The following is a 26286-nucleotide window of genomic DNA, read 5'->3' as shown; positions in this document are numbered from 1 at the left end:
GTGGCGAAAATGCAGTATTGCCGACTAATTTTGCCAACTGTCAGCTGATCAGTTCAAGGTTGACTCAGGTTTCCAGCCTTCTGAGGTCGGTAAAATGAGGACCCAGATTGTTGGGGCAATATGCTGACTCTGTAAACTCCTTAGACAGGGCTGTAAAGCACTGTGAAGTGGGAAGTGCTATTGTTATTGAGCTAATTGAAGCTTATTGGACCAAACCTCAGTTCTCTAGCAGAGTAACCTAGAGCATCCTAAATGGGCAATATGTCAGCCCCAACCACACAATTGGATCTCTGCCGCCTTTTTACATGACACACACATTAGAGAGTGATGGACAACTGGTTGGTTGGTTGCAATAGTGACCTTTTTTGACAGCTCTCTGCACTGGAGGACAAGAAGACTCTTCATATATTACAGATAAGGATGGGGGAAGGGAGAAACTACTAAGAGAATCGTTCATGTAGTGGAATGTAGTCTGGATTTACAGGAGGGAGGGAGTGCATTCGAGAGGACCAAAAGACAGCGAGGTTTAGATACCAGTAGTATGTGTGGAGGAAGAGAGTTTAGAGGATTCCTTCTTAGGAGTTCTCAGAGTATGTATTTAATGGTGCAAGTTGTCTGCTTTAATTTGGAAATATTTGTCTATAGGCAAGGAACAATAAAGGAAACTGCTTAGAACAGTGGTAGCTAACCTTTTTAGGCTCCTGTGCCATAAATTGTGTGTGCACTGGTGCTCATGTGCCAGCACCCAGAAGGCAATGCGTGCCCCCTGTCCCTTGCGCATGTATGCGCAGTCCCCCCCCTTACCTGCAATGCACCTCACAGCTGATTTTTGTCTGGTTTGAGGCCTTTTTCAGCCTTCTAGAGACTTGAAAAAAGCCTCTACAGGACGAATAGGCCCATTTCGTCACTCCCAGTATTACAGGAAGTAACGAAATGGGCCTATTCGGCCTGCAGAGGCTTTTTTCAAGCCTCTGGAAAGCCAAAAAAGGCCTCAAACCAGACAAAAATCAGTTGTGAGGTACTCGCATGTGCAATGAAGTAAGTTTGCCTGTGGTTCGCGTGCCGGCACAAATGGTTCTGCATGCCACCTGTGGCACGTGTGCCATAGGTTCGCCATCACGGGCTTAGAAGAACCTCAGCATGTCTTCTTTAATTTCTGCAGTTCACTTTCTAAATTAAAATAGGGACAAAATACCAGATGAGATGCTTTCATAAAACTAATTAAGAATCTCCCTGCAAATTATGCAGTTAAGGCAGGAATAGTAAAGAATCAAATGCTGCCCCATTTTATAGTTTAAAGAAACATTTTTTAAAAATGCTTTAAAATACACACACACACAAACTGGATTATCCCAATTGCTGTTTAATGAGCTACTGAAATCACTTGTTCCTAAACAACTAACCAAATTGCCTTCCTTGGTCTTCCACCCAACTCTCAAGAAGGGTCGCACTCATTTTCTGCTAAAGAAGGTTGTGAATGGACTGGTTTCCATAGCTACATACGCAAAGAGAAGGAAAACACAGACACAAAACACAGCGATCTTTATCCGCATTGGCATAAGTACTTCAGCTGGTTTTTCACATGTTTTCTGTGGTTTGTTTTCAGGACATTTCTTAAGTGAAGGAGGAGTCTCTCTTAATGTTCTTCTTCGAGAACTACAAACACAAAAGGCAGTATATTAGCTGATTATACTTCTAAAATCCAAAAGGAAAAAATGCTAATATTTTTCTATTTGAGATATGTAGTGTCTGACTAGGTCAGTATTTGCCTAACTTGGAAAACAGGCATATTAGAGAACTTCGGCTGTTGCAAATCAGAACATGTTTACGAAAGAATACAAATAACTAATATTTCAGTAATTCACAATGGGTTGAAAATTAACATAACAGCACATAATACAAAGAAACTGGAGCCGCAGAATTTTAATGAGGCTTGTATAAACAGGTACAAGTTAGTGACAGGAACTCCTATACAACAAAAGAAAAAAAATCATGCAAAGTGACAGTTTTGGGTCCTATTTTTAACAGCATTTATGGCCTTTTTTCTAGCAATTGCTTTGTTAAGCTAATTGCTGAAGCATTGAATATCTCAACTGTCCGATAGCTACATTTGCCTTTTTCTCATTGGAAAGTCATTCCCACTATCTTATTCACTTTTAGTTTAAAGTATTATAAATTCACTCCTTGAAGCTTTTCTTAACACTCTCTTTTAATTCATATGGAAGCTTGTAATCACCAACTAGACAAATTGTTTTTAATATATTCAACTTTTCAGAGCAACTAACTACAGCTGATTTCTGTGGAAATCATGTTCTTGTTTCAGTAAAATAGTTTGTTGGGAGGGATTGCCTAATAAGCACTAGTTTTTCTTCATTATGACCTTTTGCATATTGGGTTTGGGAGGGGTTGCCTAATAAGCACCAGTTTTTCTTCATTATGGCTGAGGACACTTGGAAAGACATTGAAAAACTTCTTGGGCTTTCTCCACTGATAAGATAATTCTCAAGAACTTTACCTAGTTCCTACGGTGTTTGCATCGGGATGACCATAATCAATGTGCAGTTTATCACTTTTCTGAAAAAGAATGATGGATTTATGAATTGATGGGATTATAAAAACATGAAATGCACATTCTTTTTCTTGTAAACTAGAGGAACTATCTTCTTTGAGGGAGCTGACAATTCCTTCAACACAATTTGAGAACAATCAGAACATAAACAACTATAAAAACCATACAATAAAATCCATAGCCAGGATATTCTTACATAGATCAACCACACTCAATATAGATTCCACTCTACTTCCAGGTTCCCATGATGGATGGTAAAACCACATTTTCAGATGCTTACAAAAAGCCAGCAGGATTGGGGCCAATCTGATCTCTCAGGGTATAATCCATGACTCTCCTGGCTATTTTGGAGAGTGGGAGATTATGACAATTCTGATCTGGGAAACAGTTTTCTTCACTGAGAGAGATGTGTTTTCACTGGACTTGAAAGAAGAAATGATGCATCTTCTCTTCAAAAAGCCATTATTTGATCCGATAATTCTGGGAAATGATCATACTTTTCCTTTGTAGGGAAAGCTGTTGAGACTCATACATCTACCACTACCAGTTTGTATTACAGCAATGTGCTTCATATGGGGCAGCCTTTAAAGAACTCTCAGAAATTGAAATGAGTACAAAATATAACAAGTTACAGACAGGCAAATCAAAATCATCATAGTTAAGCAATACTTGTTCTAGGGTTGCTGCAATGCTGGTCAACAGGTTTCTGGGTACAATTCAAAATCCTTCTGTTAACCTATAAAGCATTTCTTCTGCGAAAGTCTGGCTAGCATCCCCATTGTATCCTTTGGCAAACTATTTAAGACCATGCCAGGAGCATCTGAGGAATGAATAGTCAACATAGTATTTTAATGCCTTTGTATTAGAATGGAATGGAGAATGGAATGGAGAATGGAATGGGGAATGGAATAAGAATAGGAATAGAATAGAATAGAATAGAATAGAATAGAATAGAATAGAATAGAATAGAATAGAATAGAATAGAATAAATTTATTGGCCAAATGTGATAGGATACCCAAGGAATTTGTTTCTGGTGTAAAAGCTCTCCGTATACATACAAACAACAAAGTAATATAATCATAAGCTACCAAAAGGAGAAGATAGTAGAAAAGATGAGAAGGATAATAATAATACAGCCATACTAAAGAGGTAAATATCCTTAGATATATGATTATGGTATTCATCTTGGTTTTATTAATTATTTTTAATGTTGATTGGTTTTTATGATGTCAAGCAGTCTGATTGCTTGCCTGGCACTACAAAAATATATATTTTTAAAAATACATATGTGCAGTACATTGAGGGATTGTCCAAAATTACTCAATCTTATTGTCCTCCAGTTTATTAATCATGTGCCAGAAAGCCATGGGAAAATGAAGTAATTTGTAAAAAATGCAGAAAAGTAATAGAGAAAACCAAAACTTATTGATGAAGCTAACTGCCTAATAAATTAACCTTAGATGTATAATCCTCTTTTTAAAAAAAAGCATGTCCAACATACCAAAGGCAATAAATATATATTCTAAAAATGATTTGAAGCCCAGTACCAAGACTGTGGCAATACAAGACCATCATTGGGAAGACTCATTTACAACAGAGCTTATTCATTGACTTTGGATGAATCCCTCCCAGTGTCCAACTTACCAAAGTGGATTATTATTGTGAGATGAATGAAAGGAAAGTTCCTTAGCTGCCATGGATAAGGCAAAATATATATCCAGTCAATAAAATGCAGTTCTTGATTAACACCCATTATTCCAACTGACGAATTCACTATACTTTTCAAATCTGATATTGCTCCCTGGGAGGAAATATATTGCTTTCATCTTAAGCAAGGACCTATCTCTTACTCACTATCTAATGTTTGTCCTTAGATGTAGATTCAGAGCTAAATCTTGTCTCATTACTGGATGCATGTTTTTCTTCCTGCTCTTGAGTACCTTGTTCTCAGTATACTACACTGCTCAAAAAAATAAAGGGAACACTTAAACAACACAATGTAACTCCAAGTCAGTCACACTTCTGTGAAATCAAACTGTCCACTTAGGTAGCAACACTGATTGACAATCAATTTCACATGTTGTTGTGTAATTGGAATAGACAACAGGTGGAAAGCACAGGCAGTTAGCAAGACATCCCCAATAAAGGAGTGGTTCTGCAGGTGGTGACCACAGACCACATCTCAGTTCCTATGCTTTCTGGCTGATGGTTTGGTCACTTTTGAATGCTGGCGGTGCTTTCACTCTAGTGGTAGCATGAGACGGAGTCTACAACCCACACAAGTGGCTCAGGTAGTGCAGCTCATCCAGGATGGCACATCAATGCGAGCTGTGGCAAGGTTTGCTGTGTCTGTCAGCATGGTGTCCAGAGCATGGAGGCACTAGCAGGAGACAGGCCAGTACATCAGGAGACGTGGGAGGGCAACAACCCAGCATCAGGACTGCTACCTCTGCCTTTGTGCAAGGAGGAATAGGAGGAGCACTGCCAGAGCCCTGCAAAATGACCTCCGGCGGGCCACAAATGTGCATGTGACTGCTCAAACGGTCAGAAAGAGACTCCATGAGGGTGGTATGAGGGCCCAATGTCCACAGGTGGGGGTTGTGCTTACAGCCCAACACCGTGCAGGACGTTTGGCATTTGCCAGAGAACACCAAGATTGGCAAATTCGCCACTGGCACCCTGTGCTCTTCACAGATGAAAGCAGGTTCATACTGAGCACATGTGACAGACATGACGGGGTCTGGAGACGCCATGGAGAATGTTCTGCTGCCTGCAACATCCTCCAGCATGACCGGTTTGGCAGTGGGTCAGTAATGGTGTGGGGTGGCACTTCTTTAGGAGGCCACACAGCCCTCCATGTGGTCCAGAGGTAGCCTGACTGCCATTCGGTACCGAGATGAGATCCTCAGACCCCTTGTGAGACCATATGCTAGTGCGGTTGGCCCTGGGTTCCTCCTAATGCATGACAATGCTAGACTTCATGTGACTGGAATGTGTCAGCAGTTCCTTGCAAGACAAAGGCATTGATGCTATAGACTGGCCCACCTGTTCCCCAGACCTGAATCCAATTGAGCACATCTGGGACATCAGATCTGGGACATCTTGCTCCATCCACCAACGCCACGTTGCACCACAGACTGTCCAGGAGTTGGGGGATGCTTTAGTCCAGGTGTGGGAGGAGATCCCTCAGGAAACCATCCACCACCTCATCAGGAGCATGCCCAGGCATTGTAGGGAGGTCATACAGGCACGTGGAGGCCACACACACTACTGAGCCTCATTTTGACTTGTTTTAAGGACATTACATCAAAGTTGGATCAGCCTGTAGTGTTTTTTTCCACTTTAATTTTGAGTGTAACTCCAAATCCAGACCTCCTTGGGTTGCTAAATTTGATTTCCATTGATAATTTTTGTGTGATTTTGTTGTCAGCACATTCAACTATGTAATGAACAAAGTATTTAATAAGAATATTTCATTAATTCAGATCTAGGATGTCTTATTTTTGTGTTCCCTTTATTTTTTGAGCAGTGTATTTTGTCTCACTAAGCTTTCCAAATTCTAGCTTGAGCTTTGAAATACATACTTGTCTACCCTCAAATAACATAATAGAAATGCCAATCTTGATGAACACCAACTGCAGCCCTCAGGCATGAAAAGAAAATAAACAATGAAATGAAGGCCTCAAAGAGATTGCCTAGAATACCTTGGTGGCTGATGAAAGAAAATTACTAGGAGAGCTGCTATTGTTTATCTTTTCAACCTTGGCATGATGCCTGGATTTCAACTCCCAGAATTCCCCAGCCAGCATGATAAGAGTTGTTCTGCTTTGGGATCTAACTCAATGTAGTTACAGAATTGACTGTCTGCAGATTCGTCATTGTGTGTACAAACTTTTCAACCAATTTACTATTAATCTGCAACAACCCACAAAAAGACTCTCCTACAAAGACATCAAAAATCTTCAAGGATGCTATATTAACACTATAAAATAAGCATGCTGCATATTTCTCCCTGATAGAAAAAGGAAACCATAAAAAGAACAAAAGTCTTTAGATACAACCACAGTTTTTCACTTTTTGGAGGGAGTGGGTTGGAATTAATCATCCAGGGTTTTATCTTTTATCATTATCCATGGTTACAAAAGCCAATAGAGAAAAATGTATTAAAAAACATTTCTGCCTAATAGTTCAGAAATTATCAACTACATTAAGAAGGATTACTTTTATCTCATATTTTAAAGCTTTCTTCAAGTGAAAATGCTTTTCAAAGAAAGCCATCCTTATTCCTTATGATCTAAAGTCTCTTGTGCCAATAAAGCCTTCAGCAATGTTACTATTTTTATCCTTTTTTATAAGAAGAAAGAGGTCAGGGGGGAAAAACAATGAAGCACTTAAAGTGATGTTAGAGAATAACTAAAAAGGTTAGCTCCCTGTGGCTTACTCTGTTTTAAACACATTTAAGGCATCTAGAATATTATTAATTCCTTGTTGAAGAAAGGAGTGCAATACAATAAATGGGTTTAACATAGAGGAAAATCAGGGACCCATAAATAGTTTGAATGGTTTGTAAAGTTTTCTTAGCTATGTCATTCCTGTAAGCTTAAAAAAGAATTTAGGGTTTAAGAGGGCTTCCAGAAGTTCTTAGCACATGGTTTCTCTTAGTAGTGGGCTGCTGCAGATTTGGACCCATTTTAGTGAACCCTCATGAATGACGGTAAGTTGGCCCTACCTACCTGCCCCTGGGCTATCCTGTCTTACACTTCCTTCTTTTGCAGCTCAGCTGATTCATGCGGCAAAGTGGATTACCACGCCTCAGCTGTTCTACTTACCAGGGAAGGCTAGAAGGTGAGCTGGAGAGGTTCAAATTGGTGTTTATTGAATGCTGCATGCGCGTGCGGTCACAGAACCAGTTGCATCCCATCCCTGGTTTCTCTGTCTTGTGAAAATTGTTTGTAGGTATTGTGATCTTCTATTTGTAATCGTCTTTTGTTTTCTCCACATTTCTATAGTTTTCCCCACAAGTGAGATGGAGAAGCTTCTTAACAAGTAGCATCAGGAGCCTTCTGTTTTGAAGCACCTTTAGAGCTCTTTGTAAGACTCATCTTTATGATAAAGTGTATGAAAATATTTTGAGTAGTGATGAAAAAGAAAAAGGCAGTTGGAAAATAAACACTGTCAAGACTGGTGTATAGACCTGGATCTGAGCAGCTTATTGCAATATAGTGTGTTTCTGAAGAGTGGGAATGGGAAAAAGATGCAGTCATTCTGTTGTGGTTAGCTGGCAGGAGGTGCAGATGGCTGAGGAGAGCAATGACTCTGATGAGGGGCCAGGACCATCAGGGAGTGGACTGCTGCCTTCAGAGATTGCGGAGGTTGGCAGCAGTGACGAGGAGGTTCCGGAGGAGCCTGTGCCAAGTGCATGTGCACAAAGGGTTACTCGGAGGAAAGAACAATTACAGCAGCACAGGCGACTCGGGAGTAAGGCTGCAAGGTAATGGTCCCTCCCTGAAGAGGATAAAAGCCAGGTTTGAAAACGCATTCTTTGCAGAAAGCAAAGAAGCTCTTAAATTCAACTGGTGGATGGATACCTTAGTTTGTGTTTAAAGAATTTTGTAAATTAGTTCTTATCTCTGGGTTTTTGGCAGCCTTGACAAACAACTTAGCAAGGCTTTTTCTTGTCGGAGCTAATTAATGAAAAGCAGCCTTCAGAACAGAATTTGTTATTAAACCTTAAAAGGTGGGGGCTGCTGCCTTTGTCTGTGTTTGCTCTTTGGGAACCCGGTTGGCTTCCTCCCCCACAGTCCAGAATATCTTCTACTGCACTGCAAGCCTGGACAGTACTCTAAGGATGCTTCAGATGGAAAAAGAATAGTGAACCTCCCATCTGAAAGTAGCCCAGATTATATGTAATTCAAAAACGAAGTACTTTAATGATGCCTCCTCAATGCCATTTTTTTTGTCCAAAATCTTCAATTTCAGGGAGCTACAATTGGCTATCATATGCCAAGACAAGTGTGAATAAATCAGATAAGTAGTACCCTTAACTTCTTTTGATCTGAATGTTACATTCCTGCTGATGTAGGATTTTTTTTAGTTTTGGTCTAGTTGAGTTCAAAGAAAGTTCTAGCAACTGGGCCATTTCCAAGAGAAACGTATAATTTGACCTGTTTAGAGCTATGTGCTATTCCTAAATAATAATTTCTTTTATGTTTTGTTCCAAAATTCTACCTTAACAAATTATATGTTTAATAAAAACAGTTTGTGTTTCAGAGTGTTCAAAAGGTACCTTTTGTTTGCTCGTCTCAGAGCTATTGCCAACTTTCTTCCTTAATCCTTGTGACCGATGTGATGCCATTTTACCTTCTGGTAATATCTCTTGGAGCTGTTAATGGACAAGTTGTTAGTAATGAAGAAACATATCTATAGGGTACTTCCATGGTCTCTGATCAAATTTCAGAAATATTGGGAATACAACTGCATGTCAAATTAAAATTTACCTGCTTTAAAAAACACTAGGGCCATTTGACTTTTCAATTTGAAGGAAACAAAGGGGCTTTAGCAGATGCAAAGGCCCTCACACAGGACCTGCCGGCAAGGCTTTAAATTAAACATATACGTATTTTCCTGGGATCGTGCTGCCACCGCTGCCACTGCTGTAGAAGGCAACTGTGCTACCTATAAGGCCCTTGCTGCTTTAAGTGGTTGCCAACAAGTACAATGTAAATGCCCTATACTCACCCAAAAGTCTTTTTATCTTTGACTTTGAAGCACTGCCGAGGCACTTTCTGGGATTTTGAGTGCATATTATGGACCATTTCACAAAATCACTGCCATTCTAGATAGGGCCAGCTCATTTTTGTTCGATTGTTTTCTGTTAGTTTGATATCTTCCAAATAAAGTACCAAGCCACCCACTTTCTCCCATCGCAAAATTCATTCGGAGTCAACTTGGTTTCTTTTGGCACTACTGGAAATAAAATTCTACTTGAGGGTGGCAGTTTCTTTTAAATACACTAGCTTCTCAGTTTTTGGAAAAAATGGCACAGATGGTAAGGTATGTATCAGAAGACACATTACATTATTGGGAACCTGAACAAGCAGTTACAGTACTTACTTCTGCTACTATTTTGGCTAAACTGTGCTCAGAATCAGGAGACAAGAGTTTCTTCTGGCGTTCTGTTATTTCATCTAAAGGTTCTTTCTAAGGTAGAAGAGAAAGCATAACTGAGGTTGCAAAAGGTAAGACTTGTATAAGGTGTATGGTGATAGGACAGTACAAGTTTTTAAATGTCAGCAGGCTATAAAAATCATGTGTTTAACTAGTAATTTTAACTAATACAGTCGCACACAAGGGTTCTATGCTTACCCACACAATTCAAAAAGTATATTTAGTGCTACAACCCCAAAGAAGGATGTCTTAAGAGCACATTTTGAGAGATGGACCATGCTCTACCTCCCTCATTCCCCACTTATTTAGACATAGGAGTAATTCTTGGAAGATGAAACATTTCTTTGTTTTCGCTATAAAGGAGGGGCTTTAAAAAGTGATCTACAACGTTCACTTAAAAAGCATCCATTACAGATAAATAGCTTCTTTTTTATGGCCTCTAAGGGATACAGTTTGGACTCTTGTGCGCTAACACATTTGATATGGGCTGAAGTCACAAGAATAAATTGTTAAAGTTCAACACTTTTCCCAAAGCCTGCATTGGTCTAGATTCTGATAGGTGTAATGTAATGGCTGAAAACATGAAATCAGACAGCTACCATTCAATGCTCAAGATAGATGATTCTCTGGGGCAGGTTATTCTCCTGAAGTGATCCCTATCATTGTTAAGAAGGAATTTATTTGCCAGTTAATAGCAAGAACAAAACAATCTTTTGGTGCTAAAGATCACATGCAGAGCTAATTGTTGAATTAGAAATTATGTGCACAAACTTTCAGGTTCCTCCTGCTGGATGGATAAGAATGAAGCCTCCGTTTCCTTAGCAAAAAGTCTTCATTTATTTTCTAATCTTGAGAAAATTGGGATTTATTTCTTTAGTTTATATTCCTCACATCCTGTTGTCAAGAGATTCTGGGCGGTTTACAAACATCATAAAAACACTAGACATTAAATAAGCAGAAATTAAATAAGTTAAAATAATAACGCTGGATAAAAATCCAATAAATAAATGCAAAAAAAGCAGAATACTATGGGGTAGAGATGAAATCTTCTATTTAACCCATTGAAGACCTCCCCATTGAGGCTCCAGGCCAGTTGGCAGAGCCACATCTTGAAGCTCTTACAGAAAGTCAAAAAGGTGGGGATGGACCTCAGCTTGAAGGGAATGATGTTCTAGAGCAGGGGTAGGGAAACTTGGCTCTTTTATCACTTATGGACTTCAACTCCCAGAATTCCTGAGTGAGCCATAAAAGTTTCCCTATCCCTGGCCTCCTGGTTTTTCAGTTGTAGGGAAATCAATTTTTGACTTGAATGGGACTGTTTAATATACAAACGTAGGACATATATTAAATAGTCCCATTCAAATCAAAAATTGATTTCCCACACAACTGAAAAACCAGGAGGCCGGGCATGGGGAACCTTTTATGGCTCACTCAGGAATTCTGGGAGTTGAAGTCCATAAGTGATAAAAGAGCCAAGTTTCCCTACCCCTGTTCTAGAGGGTGGGAGTCAAGCAGAAAAGCCCCTTTTCCTGGACCCTGCCAGCTGGAGTTCCTAGACCAATGGGGTCCACAGTACACTCCTTCTACCAGAATGAGAGATCCAATCCCATTGAAGTGAGACAGTTCCTGAGATATCCTGTACTTATACTATAAAGGGTTTTAAAGGTGATAACCAACACCTTGAATTCGACCTAGAAGGAGACTGGCAACCAGTGCAGCTTATGCCAGAGCTGCAGTTGCATTCTGTGTGAGCTGTAGCAATTGTAGATGGAAAGGAGAAACGCAAAGGATCTGTGGAAAGGATCCACGGGGAAAGAAAAGACTTAAAGTGTCTTTCTCACAATTAGCCAGGGAAACAGAAAGACCAAAATAATATTCCCACAATACAGCTCATTTGTTGATCAGTTGGAATGCTGTCATCCCTTCGAGGTAGACCAAGTCAACAAGCAGACATCACAGTAGTTTCCAAAATGCTACAGTACTGCTGTAGAGCGGTGTTTTTAAATCTTGGCAACTTTAAGATATGTGGACTTCAATTCCCAGATTATTCCCAGTACTGACTAGGGAATTCTGGGAGTTGAAATCCGCATAACTTAAATTCACCAAGGTTGAGAAACACTGGTCTATCTAGATGTCTCCTGTGTTGGAGCAATTGTTACAATTTAAACTGGGGCAGCTCAGTACTGTATCCTCAGTGTGGTCTGATGCAACCCACTCAAACTGTGGTCATTTGATTGGAAAGTGAGCCCCAGGGGTGGGATTCTACCGGTTCTGTCCAGTTCTATTAGAACCATTTGTTAACTTTCTAAGCAGTTCGGAGAACCAGTAGTTAGAAGCAATCTCCTTTTGTTTTTTTCCACCCTTATTACATTCTTGCCAGAACTCCTAGACTTCCTGTCTCCGGAGTTTCTGAGGCTTTCTTAAAGGGGAAGGGTTGTTTTAAGATTTTTACACTGCTGTTGGGAGGAAATACTTCCCTGGACAATCAGCACTTTGAAGAAATAACTGAATCATGAAGCAAAGCTTTTAGTTACAGGGAACCAAGATGAGTGACATTCAGCAAGGCTTCTTGACTAGCTATAGAAGGATTGACATTCAAACATGAGTTTACATACTCTTTCTGAGTTTTGGTCTAAAACTGGTTTTTGGTGAAGGTTAATTCTGTGTTTATTGATGGGATAGTTCTCCCTATTCAGCTTCAACAAACAACAGCTACTGTTGTAATTTAATTATTTGTATTGTGTTTGAATTTTTTCCTGCCTTATGGTTTCTTTTTCTATCTGGTGAGGGGATTTTCCTCACTGCTTTAGTACTAATCTGGCACTGTCCTTTGGGGGTATACTTCCAAGAGGCAGGATGCAAGCTTGGCACTGATTTTTTTTACTGTCTTTGTAGGGGCATTTGATCTTTCTTTAAATCTGGATGATTTCCTTAGGATATCTTGTGAGATGAGTGAGACCAGCTGGTATCTTTAAGTGGTGCAAATGGTTCTAAGGATTGCTTCTCCCGGGTGTGCTCTTTCTGGAGAGCTTAAATGACCTCTCTGCTAAAGCGTTTCACTTTATGAGCAAGAGTTGGCTGCTGATAGTTATCATTGCATTTTAACTATTTTAATTCCTCAAGGTGCTCTGGCACCCTGCCTGATTTGTAACTCTGGCTTGCAGGTATTTTTAATCTAATGATTGGTATTTAGGGCAGCTTTTTGCAAGCAAAGAATATTTTTGTATTTTTGTATAGGTAATCCTTGGCTTACAACAGTTCATTTAGTGACCATTCAAAGTTACAATGGCACTGAAAAAAGTGACTTATGACCATTGTTCACTCTTATGACCGTTGCTGCATCCCCACTGTCATGAGAGGCCAGGAGAGGAGAAGTGCCCCTTGGCATGAGTGATGTTGAGCTGGCCACACCCACCCAGTCACATGACTACCAAGCCATGCCCACCAACTAAGCCATGCCCACAGAACCGGTTATTAAAAAAACTGAATCCCACTCCTGGTGAGCCCCAAGAATGGAGGTGGAGGAAGAAGAGAAAGGGGAAAAGAATTTACGAACTTGAAAGCAAAGCATTTTTTCACCTCACGAACTATTTGGAATACTCCTGAAAGAATATCTCCTTATTAGTCTATAACATCACAAGCTTGAGAGGACTTATATAGAAATCCTCAGGGACCAGTTAAACCATTAAGTTGTCTGGAAATGGTACAGTACTATGAATATTGTCTGGGGATGAGTTTGCAAAACCACTAAACCTGGAGCTAGAATCAAAAGGAAAAAACAAAAGGTCTATTGGGACTGAAACAAGATAGTGAGAAGACTGTGGATCTATCAACATTTAACATACATGATTAGCATTTCTTAAACAGAGCATAAAATGATACAGTGGAAGATAGTTTTGCTTGTTTTTTTTCCCTAATTTCTTTAACATATATGGAGTTTTTCCACTTTTCCAGTAATAATTCCTTCTGAGATGCATTTTTATCTTATAAAATTGGCTCATTCTTTAATACCTGAATACTATAGTCTATTTTGCTCCAGTTCTCCTGAGGCCCTAATGCATTAACAGAATCCACTGAAATACTTTCTAATTATGTGAATGAAGTAATTGCTTCACTTGTCAGCAGTCTGACACAAAGTACATCAGTTTATATTCACCTGTAATTGCTTGCATTTATCTGTAGACACAAGATTTCCATGACTGGTGTAACTTACATTATCAGAACTACAGGCACATTCTGCTGATACTCTGAAGTTGCTGTTCTGAAGAGCGACTTCTGCAGGTGGTACTAGGGTAGAATAAGATCTTTTCAGCAATTCTCCCGTTATCTATTTCAGAAGCAGCTTTGTTTATTTGTCATTATATTTAAAACTGATCAATATTAGCTAGGATTCATTTGCATAAATTTGGATCATAATTCACAGTTATATGTGAAAGAAAGCCATTAATTTTGACATTTCACGAAATAGACTACTCCAGACACAGTGAGAATTGGACCGTCTCCTAACGTTTGTTCAAATATTATCTGTATGATTAATTCTGCCCTGCAACTGGACCATGCATTTCTATGAAAAGAGCTTCCAGCTGAAATATAAGATTATAGGGTTTCACATGGTGATTTGTTTTTTATTTTTATTTTTTTGAAAAAAGTTTCTTGGATGTGAACAAAGCAATGTCAATAAGCATGCTACTTTATGCATCAGACATAAATTGTTTGCTGTACAAAATAATTCACTCGCTATATTCTCTGAAATCAATGGGCCTTAAATTACCTTACTCTAGACATGAATAAAGCCAATTAATGTTAATTTTATCTGTTGATAGTAGCAAAGACTAAGTAATCATTATATTCATACACAGAGTGAGCAACATTCCATTCAACGAATGATCATTAGCCATTACCTTTTGCTCCAACATTTTCCCTTTCACAATCCACCTTTCGGCTCTTCTCTCCAGCTGCTGCTCCTGGGCATTGCGTCATCAATTGCTGAAGCTTGTTTTCATAAACAGTTCTTGTGGAAGCTAAAACAAATAAACCAACTGGATTCTTTGCTGTGATTTTTTTAAAATCTATTTTATATTATATAACTGAATGCAAATTTTAAATATTCAAAGCATCTGATAATCATAGAGGGTGTCTCACACTTATACGTCACTTTCTTCTCTGGAAGCTCAAGGCAGTTTATATGTGAGGCCATATTTTATTCCTACAATCCTATGAGATAAGTTGGGATGAAAGAGAATGCCTATTTTAAAACTGCCTACTGTGTTATTACATGACTGACTGGGAATTTGAACCTGAATCTCTGTGTGCCAAGTCCAGCATTATAGTATACCTGCTATGTTAAGCATTCTTCAAATACTTGAAGAATACTATCATGTTCCCACCTTGGTTGTCTCTTCTGTAGGCTAAATAACCATCAACTTCAAATATCCACTGGACTTATCTCACTATATCTGATGACATGTATTGACTGAATCCAATTTATCTATAATACCCTTATAAAAGGCCTGTCAAAAGCTAGTCAACTTTGAAATGCTATTCACATCTATCTCCACTAATCCAGGTGCCTCTCATCCTGCAATTATGCAATTTGTTTTTACCTAAATTCAGAAACAATACAAAAAATGAGAAACAATCTCTTTTTGCTACTTTTATATCCATTTTGAATTGTACTCCTCTCTTTGAAGTGTTTCCTGTGTAATGTCATGTGGAAACTGAATAAGGATTCATTCTACCCTTCAGCTAAATCATTCATCATAAAAATGCTGAAAAATATTAGTAGAAGAACAGAATCCTTCTGATTGAAGAACAGAAAAAGTACTACCATATTACAAATCTAGGGATTTAGTAAATGCTTATCATTTCAGAATGCCTAGTTTGGACCTAAAAGTCCTTATTTTTTAACTAAGAGTAAATTAAACAACATTCATGATTTGAAAAATTTGAAGCGAAGAATGCAGAAGAATAGTCAGAGCCCACAAGATAAGACAGAATATATACCTGAATGTAAATTAAAGTATAAACACATTCTGCTTCTGCTGTTGTGTCATATAGTCACAAAAAAGTAGGAATAGCCAAGCAGATGCATTTCCATTCCCTTATCAAAATGAGCTTTCCTCAAAGCTGGATGTGTTTAAAGAACCATTTCCTGCAAGTTAAGCAGCGGTGGTAATGGTGGGGAAATGCTAGTAGAAATACCAACTCTTTGTTATAGTAGTAAGTAGTGAGTCAGCTTTCTTTTATATCTCCCAAGATCATCATGCATCTGATACATACGTAATATTGGCCCAGGGTTAACTCCATATGAGCAAAGCTGTTTCCATAGTTCAGTGTCAGTCAGACTTTTAATATCAACTTCTTCTTTCACACTTTGTCCTCCTTCTGTGTCTTGTTCCTTGTTTTTTATAAGCACATCTACAGTAACATTCTCCATGTCTCCAAATAGTGGGCCTACGAAAGAAAGCATAATTCTGGTTAAGAATTTGTTTTCTTTCAATGCTTTGAAAAAAATATTCATTAATTGCTCTTGTATTTAATAAACACATATTACTTAACTAATGCACCTGGATTCCTGTCAATTTTGAAATGATTTCAAAATGATGTATTAGTATTATCAAATGAACACTACAGTATTACAATGTTGATCAGAATGACTTAGAATAAGAGAGTTGGAAGGGCTTTGTAGGTCATCTAGTCCAACCCCTACTCAAGCATTTCTGATAAGTGGCTGTTCAGTCTCTTTTTTTAAAAATAAAGTTTATTTTTAAACACAAACATGCACATACAAAAACATAAAAACATAAAATCCTCTTCCATTTTATATACATACAGTATGTCAGTTGGTTATGTATCTTTTGTGCTATACTTTTGTAGTTATTTTCTCACAATTTATATCAGTCTTCACATTGTATATGTTTATTTATTTATCAGTTATTAATCATCCATGACCAAACTATTTATTCCATCATTTTATATGAGATGTTCCAAGTTTTATCTTAAAATTTATGTTATACTTTCAACCAGTGGTTATATATATCTATATTATGTTTTATATCAATCTATTAGATTTCTAGCACAAAATTATCTAGTCTATTATATTACCATGCCTTTTTATCCAGCCATTGATAAAACAAATCCCGTATCATATAAAATTGCTTATCTTCTTGTTATCTAATTTCAAATGTCAGTTTACTCATTTCAGCAGTCCATAATTTTTTTGATAACTTCCTCCTACATAGGTATTTTGTCATTTTTCCAGTTCTTCGCAAATACAATTCTAGCCACTGTTAAAACATTTACAATCAAATATTTCAGTTCTTTATTGTATATGTCTGGTATGACTCCCAATAAAAAGATCTCTGGTTTAAAATCTATATGTTGTTTTATCATTTTTTCCAACCGTGTGGATTTTAGTCCAATATTTCTTTGCATCTGAACATGTCCACCACATATGGTAATATGAACCAGGTATCTGATGACATTTCCAGCATTTATCCGATTTATTCTTAAACATTCTCACAAGTCTTGTCGGGGGTAGGTGCCACCTGTAAAACATCTTATACAAATTATACGAATTTTTTTTATATGCAGTTGAATTGTCATTTTATAATTTTGAGACCACAATTTTTGCCATTTTTCCAAATCAAACCCATATCCAATTTTTTTCCCCTAAGCAATCATTGTTTAACTTGCTCCTCCTCCAATTTAAATTCTAATAGATGTCCATAAAGTTTTTAAATTACCTTTTCATCAGTACCCATCAAAATTTTATCTAAGTCAGTCAACTTATCATAAATACCTTCTGCCTTGGAGTCTTTATCAAACCTAGATTGTATTTGCAAATAAGAAAACCAATTCATTTTTACACCTTGTTCTTGCAACGTTTGCATAGATTTAAATTCACTCTTTTCATTCAATAACTCCCCATATCTAACTGTTTATTCCTTTTTATATATTATTGGATAAGAAAAAGCTTCAATCGTTGATATCCATGTTGGAATTTTTAAGTAATATTGTCTTTTAATCTTCTCCCAACTCAAAAACAGTGCCTCACGAATATGTCTTCTAAAATACCCGTGTTTTAGTTCCCTTATACCAGAGAAAGGCATGCCATCCCAGCAGCAAGTCATGACCTTCTAAAGTCAGTAATCTACTGTTCCTTAGCGTTATCCATTCCTTTACCCACATCAAACTTGTCGCCTGGTAATACAGCTCCCAACTGGGCAAAGCAAATCCTCTTATTCTTGCATCTTGTAACAGCTTTAATTTTATTCTTGCTTTTTTACCCTGCCAAATACATTTCAACACAATTCTATTTAAATCTTCAAAAAACTCTTTCCCTAATTGAGTAGGAATTACTTTCCTAATCAAATAGGAATAACTTCTGGAATAGATATAAAACTCTAGGCAATATATTCATCTTAATTGTGGATATTCTCCCAATCAATGATAGTTGCAACTTTCCCCATTTCATCAAGTCTGTCACAATCTGCTGTTTGAGTTTAACATAGTTTTCTTCCTTCAGGGTACTGCATCCTTGTGTAATATAAATCCCTAAGTATTTAACCTTGTTCATGACCTGTATTTTTAAAGTTTCTTCCAACTCTTTCTTTTGTCTCATTAACATATTCTTTGTTAATGTCTTTGTTTGGTTTTTATTTATTCTCAAAGCCACTACTTTTCCATATTCTTCTATTTTTTCTATTAATTTGGGTGTTGTTTCCATTGGGTCTTCTAATATAAATACCAGATCATCTGCAAAAGCTTGCAATTTTCATTCCTTTTATTTCTTTTTCTTCTCTGATATTCCTGTTCAACATTTCCAATGTTAACATAAACAGCAGAGGCAATAATGCACAGCCTTGCCTTGTCCCTTTTCTTATATCTATGGATTCTGTTAATTCTCCATTCACCATCACCTTTGCAGATTGTTCATGATATATTGTTTCAATGGCTTGGATACATTTCTTACCAAAGCCCATTTGTATCAGTTGCAGGAAAATAAATTGCCAACTTACATTGTCAAAGGCTTTTTGAGCATCTAAAAACATCAAGGCCATTTGCTTCTCGGGACGTGCTTCATAATATTCCAGAGTATCCAAAATGATTCTCACGTTGTCTTTGATTTGTCTCTTTGGCAGAAATCCATTTTGATCAGTATGAATAAAATTATATAAGTATCTTTTTAGTCTTTCTGCCAAAATTGAAGCAAATATTTTATAGTCTGAGTTCAATAAAGATATAGGTCTATAATTTTTAACTTGCTGCAGGTCTGTACCTTCCTTCGGTATAAGTGTAATGTATGCTTCCAACCATGTTTTTGGTATCCTTTTCTTTAACATAACTTCATTCATAACTTCTAGAAGATGAAAATTCAATATTTCCTGAAAAGTCTTATAGAATTCCGCTGGCAACCCATTTGGACTTGGAACTTTCCCAGTATTCTGTTTTTTTAAGGCTTCTGTTAGTTCCATCATTGTTATACTTCCTTCTAACATTGTTTCAATATTTTTGGGTATCTGAGGTAAGTTCGCTTTCTGAAGATATTGCTTGATTTTTTTTCTTGAATATTCTCTTGAAAGTATAGTTTTCCATAGTAATCTTGTATAAATTTTTTCTTCTCATCATTTCCATAACATACCTGTCCTTCTTTATTTATCAGTTGGCTAATTCTTCTTGCTTCTCTTTCCTTTCTCAATTTATAAGCTAGCCATCTGCCTGGTTTATTTGTATCTTCAAAGTAATTCTGTTTTGCACTTTTAATTTTTTGTGCTAATTCCTCTTTTTCCATTAGTCCCATGTTATGTTTAATTATATCCATTTTATTTTTTTGTGGGGACTTCTGTAAGTCTTTTTCCAGTCTTTTATAGTCATCCTCTAATGTCTTAAATGTCTTTTTCTGTTTTCTGTTTCTTCTCCTAGTATAATCTATTATCAAGCCTCTTGTGTAGGCCTTCATCGTGTTCCAGAGATTCTGTAAAGATGTATCCTCTTTTCTATTTTCTTTGAAGAAGAAAACAAGTTCTCTATTTTCTGTTTAAAGTCTTTTTCTTTCAGAATCATATTATTTAGAGTCCATCTAGATCTCCTCTTGTATCCCTTCCAAATAACTGATACTGGATTATGATCTGCCCATGTGCTTGTTTCTATTTCAATCTGTCGTACATTAGTCAATAATTCTGCTGATATCCATATCATATCTATTCTAGACCAGGATGTGTGTCTTTTTGAATAGGAAGTATATTGCTTACTTTCCGCATTTCTCTCTCTCCATGCATCTTTTAAATTAAATTCTTCTGTTATTCGAAGGAATGATTTTGGTAGTATCTTTCTAACTTTGTTTGTTGTTTTCTGTGTTTTATAGTCCAATAAGTCCAGGTCATTAATTATTCCATTAAAATCACCCATCATAAAGATATTAACATAGTCCAAATCAATTATTTTTGTATGTAATTTCCTATAGAATTCTTCTTGTTTATCATTTGGGGCATAAATTGCAATTAAAGGTGTTTTAATGCTGTTATCCATTATCTCCACCATCAAAATCCTTCCATCATCATCTGTATAAATTAGTTCTGCCAAAATTGTTTCTTTAATATATGCCATACTTCTTTTTTTCGATTGTGCCAGCAATGTAAATAATTTCCCTAATTTTCCTTGTTTTAGTATATATTCATGTTGCTTTTTAATATATACCTCTTGTAAGCAGATTATATCTAATTTTAATTTATCTAATTTGTGAAATACTTTCCTTCTTTTAATAGCCGAATTAAGTCCATTTATGTTAATCGTAATCAGTTTTCTTTCATCCATATTAAGCTTTATAAGAGGGTTTTATTGCCCTAGTAGATCTCAATTCTCGTTGTTCTCTGGGCTCACCACCTACTGCACCTTCTTTTTCTTTTTCAATTACTGCTATACACTCCTCTTGGAATTCAGTTGGTGACTCTTTTCTTTCTTCTTCCTCCTTTTCTCTAAAGTATTCTAAGTAGAATAGCTCAGCTTTTCCAACTGTGTCAATTCTGTGTCTTTGTTCCTGCCAAGTGAACAAAAGGCCTTCTGGCATCAACCATCTATAGTTTACTCCTCTTTTAAGTAACTCCTTAGTCAAGAATAAATATTCTTTTCTCATCTCTCTTACTCTTCTTGGTATCTGTTTCAGCACCACAATTTCTTTGTCTTTATATTTTAGTGTTTTATCTCTCACTACCTGGAGTATCTATGTCTTAATAACCTTCTTAGTAAATCTAATGTGAACTTTTCTTGGTAGACTGTTCCTTGTTGCATATCTTGTATAGACACGAAACACTTCATCCATCCCATCCATCATCTTTTCTTTGGTTATTTCCAGTACTTCTGCCAATATTTCAGCAAGGTTTTCACCTTTTCCTTCTATATTTTGACATCTTAGATCAAATTCTGATTTATCTATTTCCCATCCTAATGGTTCACATCTGCCCTTCTCAACATCACTCAATTGAATATCAATGTCTCCAATTGTCTTATCTCTTTGTATATCTTCTTCAATATTTTAAAATCTGACTTCATATTTCATCATCATCTGTTGAATATTTTCCACTTTTTTCATCTGTCTTTTCAATTTTTTGCTCAATTTTCTGAATTCCTTGCATGATCATCTGTAATGTCACTTCCTTCTCTTTCTCTTTCTCTTTCTCTTTTTCCTGTTGTAATAGTGTCTGTATAGATCATTGTCCTCCAGATAGTGAGGGAGTTGGTATCGAAGAAGCTGGGGCTGTTGTCTTTCTACTCATCTTGTAATGCTTATCTGTAAAGAAAGAGAGAGAGAAAAGAAAAAAGAAAAGAAAGAGGAAAAAGGAAAAAAATGAAGGCAAACAGTTGCCACTCCAAAGGAAAAAAGGAAAAAGAAACTCTTCAGACACTTGTATACCTTAATCCAATTATTTGCAATGGTAGATGTAAAAAATAAAAAGGCAAAAAGAAAAATATTCTATATGTTCCTCTTAATAAACAAAAAGGAAGCCAAAATAAAAGGTTTACATTGTAATTCCTGGTTTAAAAAGACAAAATCCAATTAAAGAGAAAAAAAAAGGCCAACTAGTGGTGGTGGTGGTGGGGGGTAGAAAGGGAGGCAAAAGGTAAAAAGCAATTCTAATATAAAACAAGCCTCTGCCGCCAAATATCCAAGGCTCTTTGATAAGTCAACTCAGAGTTTTTCAAGGTCACTTCAATCTTCTTTCTTTCAACTTCAACTCCAAACTCCAGCTATCTGTTCAGAAATGAGTACCTGAATAAACAAACTGCCATGCTCATCTCTATCTTTTCCAATACACAGCTCAGAGTCCTTGATTGTAACACAAACTAGTGAGAGAAAAAAGAAACAATGTATCCAAGCCTTTGGGTGGCAGTGCTACTTACTTTCCTTCACTTTCACTTGCCCCTCCTCAATCTACAACCAGGAACTAAAAGAAAAAAAAAAGTAAAATCTCCACCACCACCCCCCTTTTAAGAGGCAGAAAAATAAATCTTAAGTCAAGCAGAAGAGTCTTAATCAAAAAATAATTTTCAAAAGGATTGTTAAAAAAAGAGAAATACAAACAGAAATAAAAAGATTAAAAAGTACCAGTCCAGCTTAAAGTAAAACAGCTTTGCCAAATTCAAAATTCCAATAAAAAGGGAGGGGGGAAAAGAACAAAACTTTCACTTTGACAATTAATCTCTTTCCTCTTCACTTTTAGTCCACTTTCATTTTTTCAAGGTGTTCTCTCCAAGAAATAATAAGTAAAAGTTCATCTCACCAAGCTGACACACTTTCTTCCAGTCTCTTCCGTTCCGGAGCTGTCCCAGCTTCAGCAGCTTGGAAGGCTGCATCTTCGCTGCTGGCAAAAAGGGCTTTTCCTGGATCAACCAGGAACTTTGCGATGTTCCTGGGATCAACAGGACATGCCCTTGTCAATCACCGTCTCTATGGGATGGTTTAGGTCCATGGGGACCGACCAGCAGCTGAGATATCAATGGTGATCTTGGAGAATCAAGATCGCCTGTCCAACCGCTGGGACGCCAGCTCCGTCCCCTGTTCAGTCTCTTCTAAAAAGCCTCCAGTGATGAGGGCAAGTTGTTCCATTGGTTAATTGTTCTTTCAGGAAATTTCTCCTTATTTCTAGGTTAAATTTCTCCTTGATCAGTTTCCATTCATTGTTTCTTATTTGGCCATTGGTGCTTTGGAAAATAGGTTGTCTTGTCCCCCTGTTTTCTGTGACAGCCCCTTAAAAGTTGGAAACTGCTATTATTTCACCTCTGGTCCTTCTCTTCACTAGACTAGCCATGTTCTTGTAACCGTTCTTCATATGTTTTAGCCTCCAGGCCCTTAATCATTTTAGTTGATCTTCTCTGCACTCTTTCTAGAGTCTCAACATCTTTTTTATAGTGTGGTGACCAAAACTGGATGCAGTATGCTAGCTGTGGCCTTACTAAGGCTTTATAGAGCAGTATTACAGTACTACATGATCTTGATTCAATCCTTCTGTTAATGCAGCCTAGGATTGCATTGGCTTTTTGGGCTGCTGCCGCACACTGATGACTCATATTTAATTGATTATCCACTAGGACTCCCAAGATCCCTCTCACAGTTACTGCTATTGAGCCTGGCTTCACCCAGTTTATATGTGTACTTTTGGTTTTTCTTGCCTACATGTAGGACTTTACTTTTTTCTATGTTGAATTTCATTTTGTCAGCTCTGTGAACATTCACAAAAACACAGACATCAAATAAAGTGGCATATTTCATTGGCAGTTAAAAACAGGGAAAAAAATCCAAATTCTAAAGGAAAAGATACAGTACACAATTTACACTGGAGGAATCACACATGGAAACTATAATATACCTGACAGTTGGATGTGACACATTGCTACCAAAATTGGTAATCACATCTCACTTTTTCTTTCTTACCCATAACATTTTCTGAAACATCCCCATGTATATCAATCACATCTTTGAAAGGGACACCCCTGTCATTTGCAAGTCAGATGTTCTGGGTTCAGTTTAGTCTTCCATTCATTCCCGCCTCCCCAAGAAACTGGTGATCTATGGGAGGAGGTGGTAAAAAACAGTCAGGGGACAGACCGAAATTCACTGTTATCAGTTGACAAGCCACACCACCAACTTGCACGCCTTAGATTGTGGTGCCAAAATTTTATACTATGATTTTATGATGAAATTTTAGAGAACTTTGATTGAAATGCTGGAAACTCACAATATTATTTAATCTGAAATGTAATACTGTTTTTGCTTACTGATTTTAAAAATGATTTTCAGTGTTTTTATCTGACTCAAACTGTAGTGGAAGCCTAACATGGGAATCTATAAGTCTCTACGTGTCATATAGAAGTCAGATGTTGCCATGCATAATAGCCACAGAAATGCTCAGCTGTGTTAATTCAATATATATCCAATACTGGTAAACAGTTTTGTAAAGATGCACATAAACTATTAAGAACCAACAAGACTTATATTTCATTTCAGTGGAATACACTGCATTTATTTTTTTTTTTTCTTTTATACTCAATATTGCTTTAAGATTATTTAAGATGCGTGAACACTTTTTTGGAGGGCATCCTCAGGGCAATGGGGTGTCAGATTAAGGCGCTCCTGATTTGCTGGACTATTGCCTAGCAGACCATGGGATTAATTCCCAGTTTTCCCTGGTTTGTTAATGTGGCAACTGAAGGATTTATTGGCTCCCCAAACTATCCCTACATCCTCTAATGTGGGAAGCCTTTAAACTGCTCAGGGTCATTGGGTTTCATTTTATTAACCATTAACAGATAGACTGTTATTTAATTTTCTTACCCACTTCCCACTCTGCCACCTGTTTTACTATTAAAAGTTTTCTTCAGAACAACCCTAATCACAATAGATTTAAAGTTAAAGTGCTTTTTTCATTGTGCTCCTGGAGAACATTCACCAAACTACTGTAATCTTTCAAAATACTTATAAACGGCCTTCAACAGTAAACGTGTGCATTTTCCTGCTCTATTTTATTAAGATTTCGCCTCCTTTGTCCTCCTTTTTGAAGAGGGGCAACTGTACCTTATTTGTTTATTTTTCCTTCCAGGATTTCCCGTTTGATCTTCTATTTTCCATTATTTCAATTACATTCATCGTGCTTTATCGGGACAATGAGCCGCCTCCCGGTGACCCCAACAACACCTTTATTACGTATTTCTTGACTTCAGTCCTTCCCACGTGTTAGCGTTCTTCCCCTTGTTGCAATCCACAAACGACCCGAGAGAACCTACGAGCACCGGGAAAAGTGATACCGCCTGTATTTAGGGTAAAACAAATCCCTTTTTTAGAAAGGGATGCCATGACCCCGACGTGATTCGAACACGCAGCCTTCTGATCTGGAGTCAGACGCGCTACCGTTGCGCCACGAGGTCTTGCGGCTCAAGCTGGAAGCAAACATCCAAGAGACTGATCGGCTGGTCCGGGTTTTTTTTTTTATTTGTTTGTTTCCTTTCTCCACGCATGCGCCTGCGTTGTTCCACATTTAAATACCATTAAAGATACTTTGTTTTCCCTTTATTTCTACCACTGAATTTACTCTGTGAAAAGGTAAACTACAAGTTTAACTTCGCTTTATCCATTCTGAGGGTACAGAAATAATCCCTGAATATGCCACTCACCCCCAACTCTTAGTCCGTTGTCGGACACTACCCAGTCAATCAACGGGCAGGCCACGCCTCCCGCTGGGAAAAAAAAGTGAGGTAAGAGAAGTAATGGTGGGCGCTACCATTTGCCGCTGCAGAGTGGGAGACGGGAGACATCTTTTTGTTTTTATTCAGGATCCCTAGAAGTTTAGAGAGGTGCGTTAAGGTTCAGACTTCGAAAAGGAGGTTATAAACAATTTTCAGTGCAACAATAAAGTCGCATTCCTTCAGGACATCATACCTAGCTTGTTCTACCATCCTCCCCTCCAAATTCTTCTACCGGGTTTATTATGGTAATAGTAATAGGTAACAGTCCTTGTGGTCAACTGCTTGAAGTATAAGTGTCTTTCGCCAAATTGTGGCATGCTGTTGACAAAGAAGGCTCCACTTCCAGCTTAATTCACCTCACAGGGTTGTTGTGGGGAAATAGGAGGAGGGAATATTAGATAAGTTTGCTGCCTTGATGTTTATACAAAATAGTAAAGATGGGATATAAATAAAATAAGAAAATCTGTGACCCACAGATTGCTGGATTTTAGGTTGCATCTACCCTAGCCAGCAGAGTATGGATCAAGGGGGATTGGAATCTATCTGGAAATTGATTTGATTATGTGCCATCAAAACATTATCAACTCTTAGCAACCACATAGATATAAGATTTTTTTTTTTTTTTGCTCTTCAACAAAAAGAGCTCATTTACATTACTTACTGCAAAAGAAAATGCCATGATGGATATGTATCCACTAAATGTACTGGACATAACATGCAGTTCATATCCAGCACATGAATTCCTATTCGTATTTTCGGATAAGCATTTTAGTTCATTATTAAACTATGCCTTTGTTGCCAAGTTTGAAGA

The 26286-nt window shown here is 37.4% G+C and overlaps 1 protein-coding gene and 1 non-coding gene across 3 annotated transcripts; both read right to left on the bottom strand.

The window, feature by feature from the left end:
• Window positions 1-1343: 1343 nt before the first annotated feature.
• LEMD1 (LEM domain containing 1) lies at window positions 1344-25452 on the bottom strand. 2 transcript variants are annotated; one of them, XM_026715618.2, is made up of 8 exons: window positions 25404-25452; window positions 16017-16190; window positions 14639-14758; window positions 13951-14024; window positions 9684-9770; window positions 8857-8952; window positions 2516-2574; window positions 1344-1656 (listed from the first exon to the last, which is right to left on the bottom strand). In XM_026715618.2, the coding sequence occupies exons 2-8, from the start codon at window positions 16171-16173 to the stop codon at window positions 1452-1454; spliced, it is 798 nt and encodes a 265-aa protein (XP_026571403.2). In that variant the 5' UTR covers window positions 16174-16190; window positions 25404-25452; the 3' UTR covers window positions 1344-1451. The 2 variants fall into 2 exon arrangements, with proteins under 2 accessions (XP_026571403.2, XP_026571401.2); XM_026715616.2 differs by lacking the exon at window positions 25404-25452 and adding an exon at window positions 24808-24933.
• TRNAW-CCA (transfer RNA tryptophan (anticodon CCA)) lies at window positions 25086-25157 on the bottom strand. The gene has a single exon. It is a non-coding gene; the product is annotated as a tRNA-Trp (tRNA).
• Window positions 25453-26286: the final 834 nt, after the last annotated feature.

The sequence above is a fragment of the Pseudonaja textilis genome, chromosome 3 (assembly GCF_049901715.1).
Source record: "Pseudonaja textilis isolate UNSWEBS1 chromosome 3, rPseTex1.2, whole genome shotgun sequence".
In the NCBI taxonomy this organism is placed as follows: domain Eukaryota; kingdom Metazoa; phylum Chordata; class Lepidosauria; order Squamata; family Elapidae; genus Pseudonaja; species Pseudonaja textilis.
This window is presented reverse-complemented; position numbering and strand designations above follow the sequence as displayed.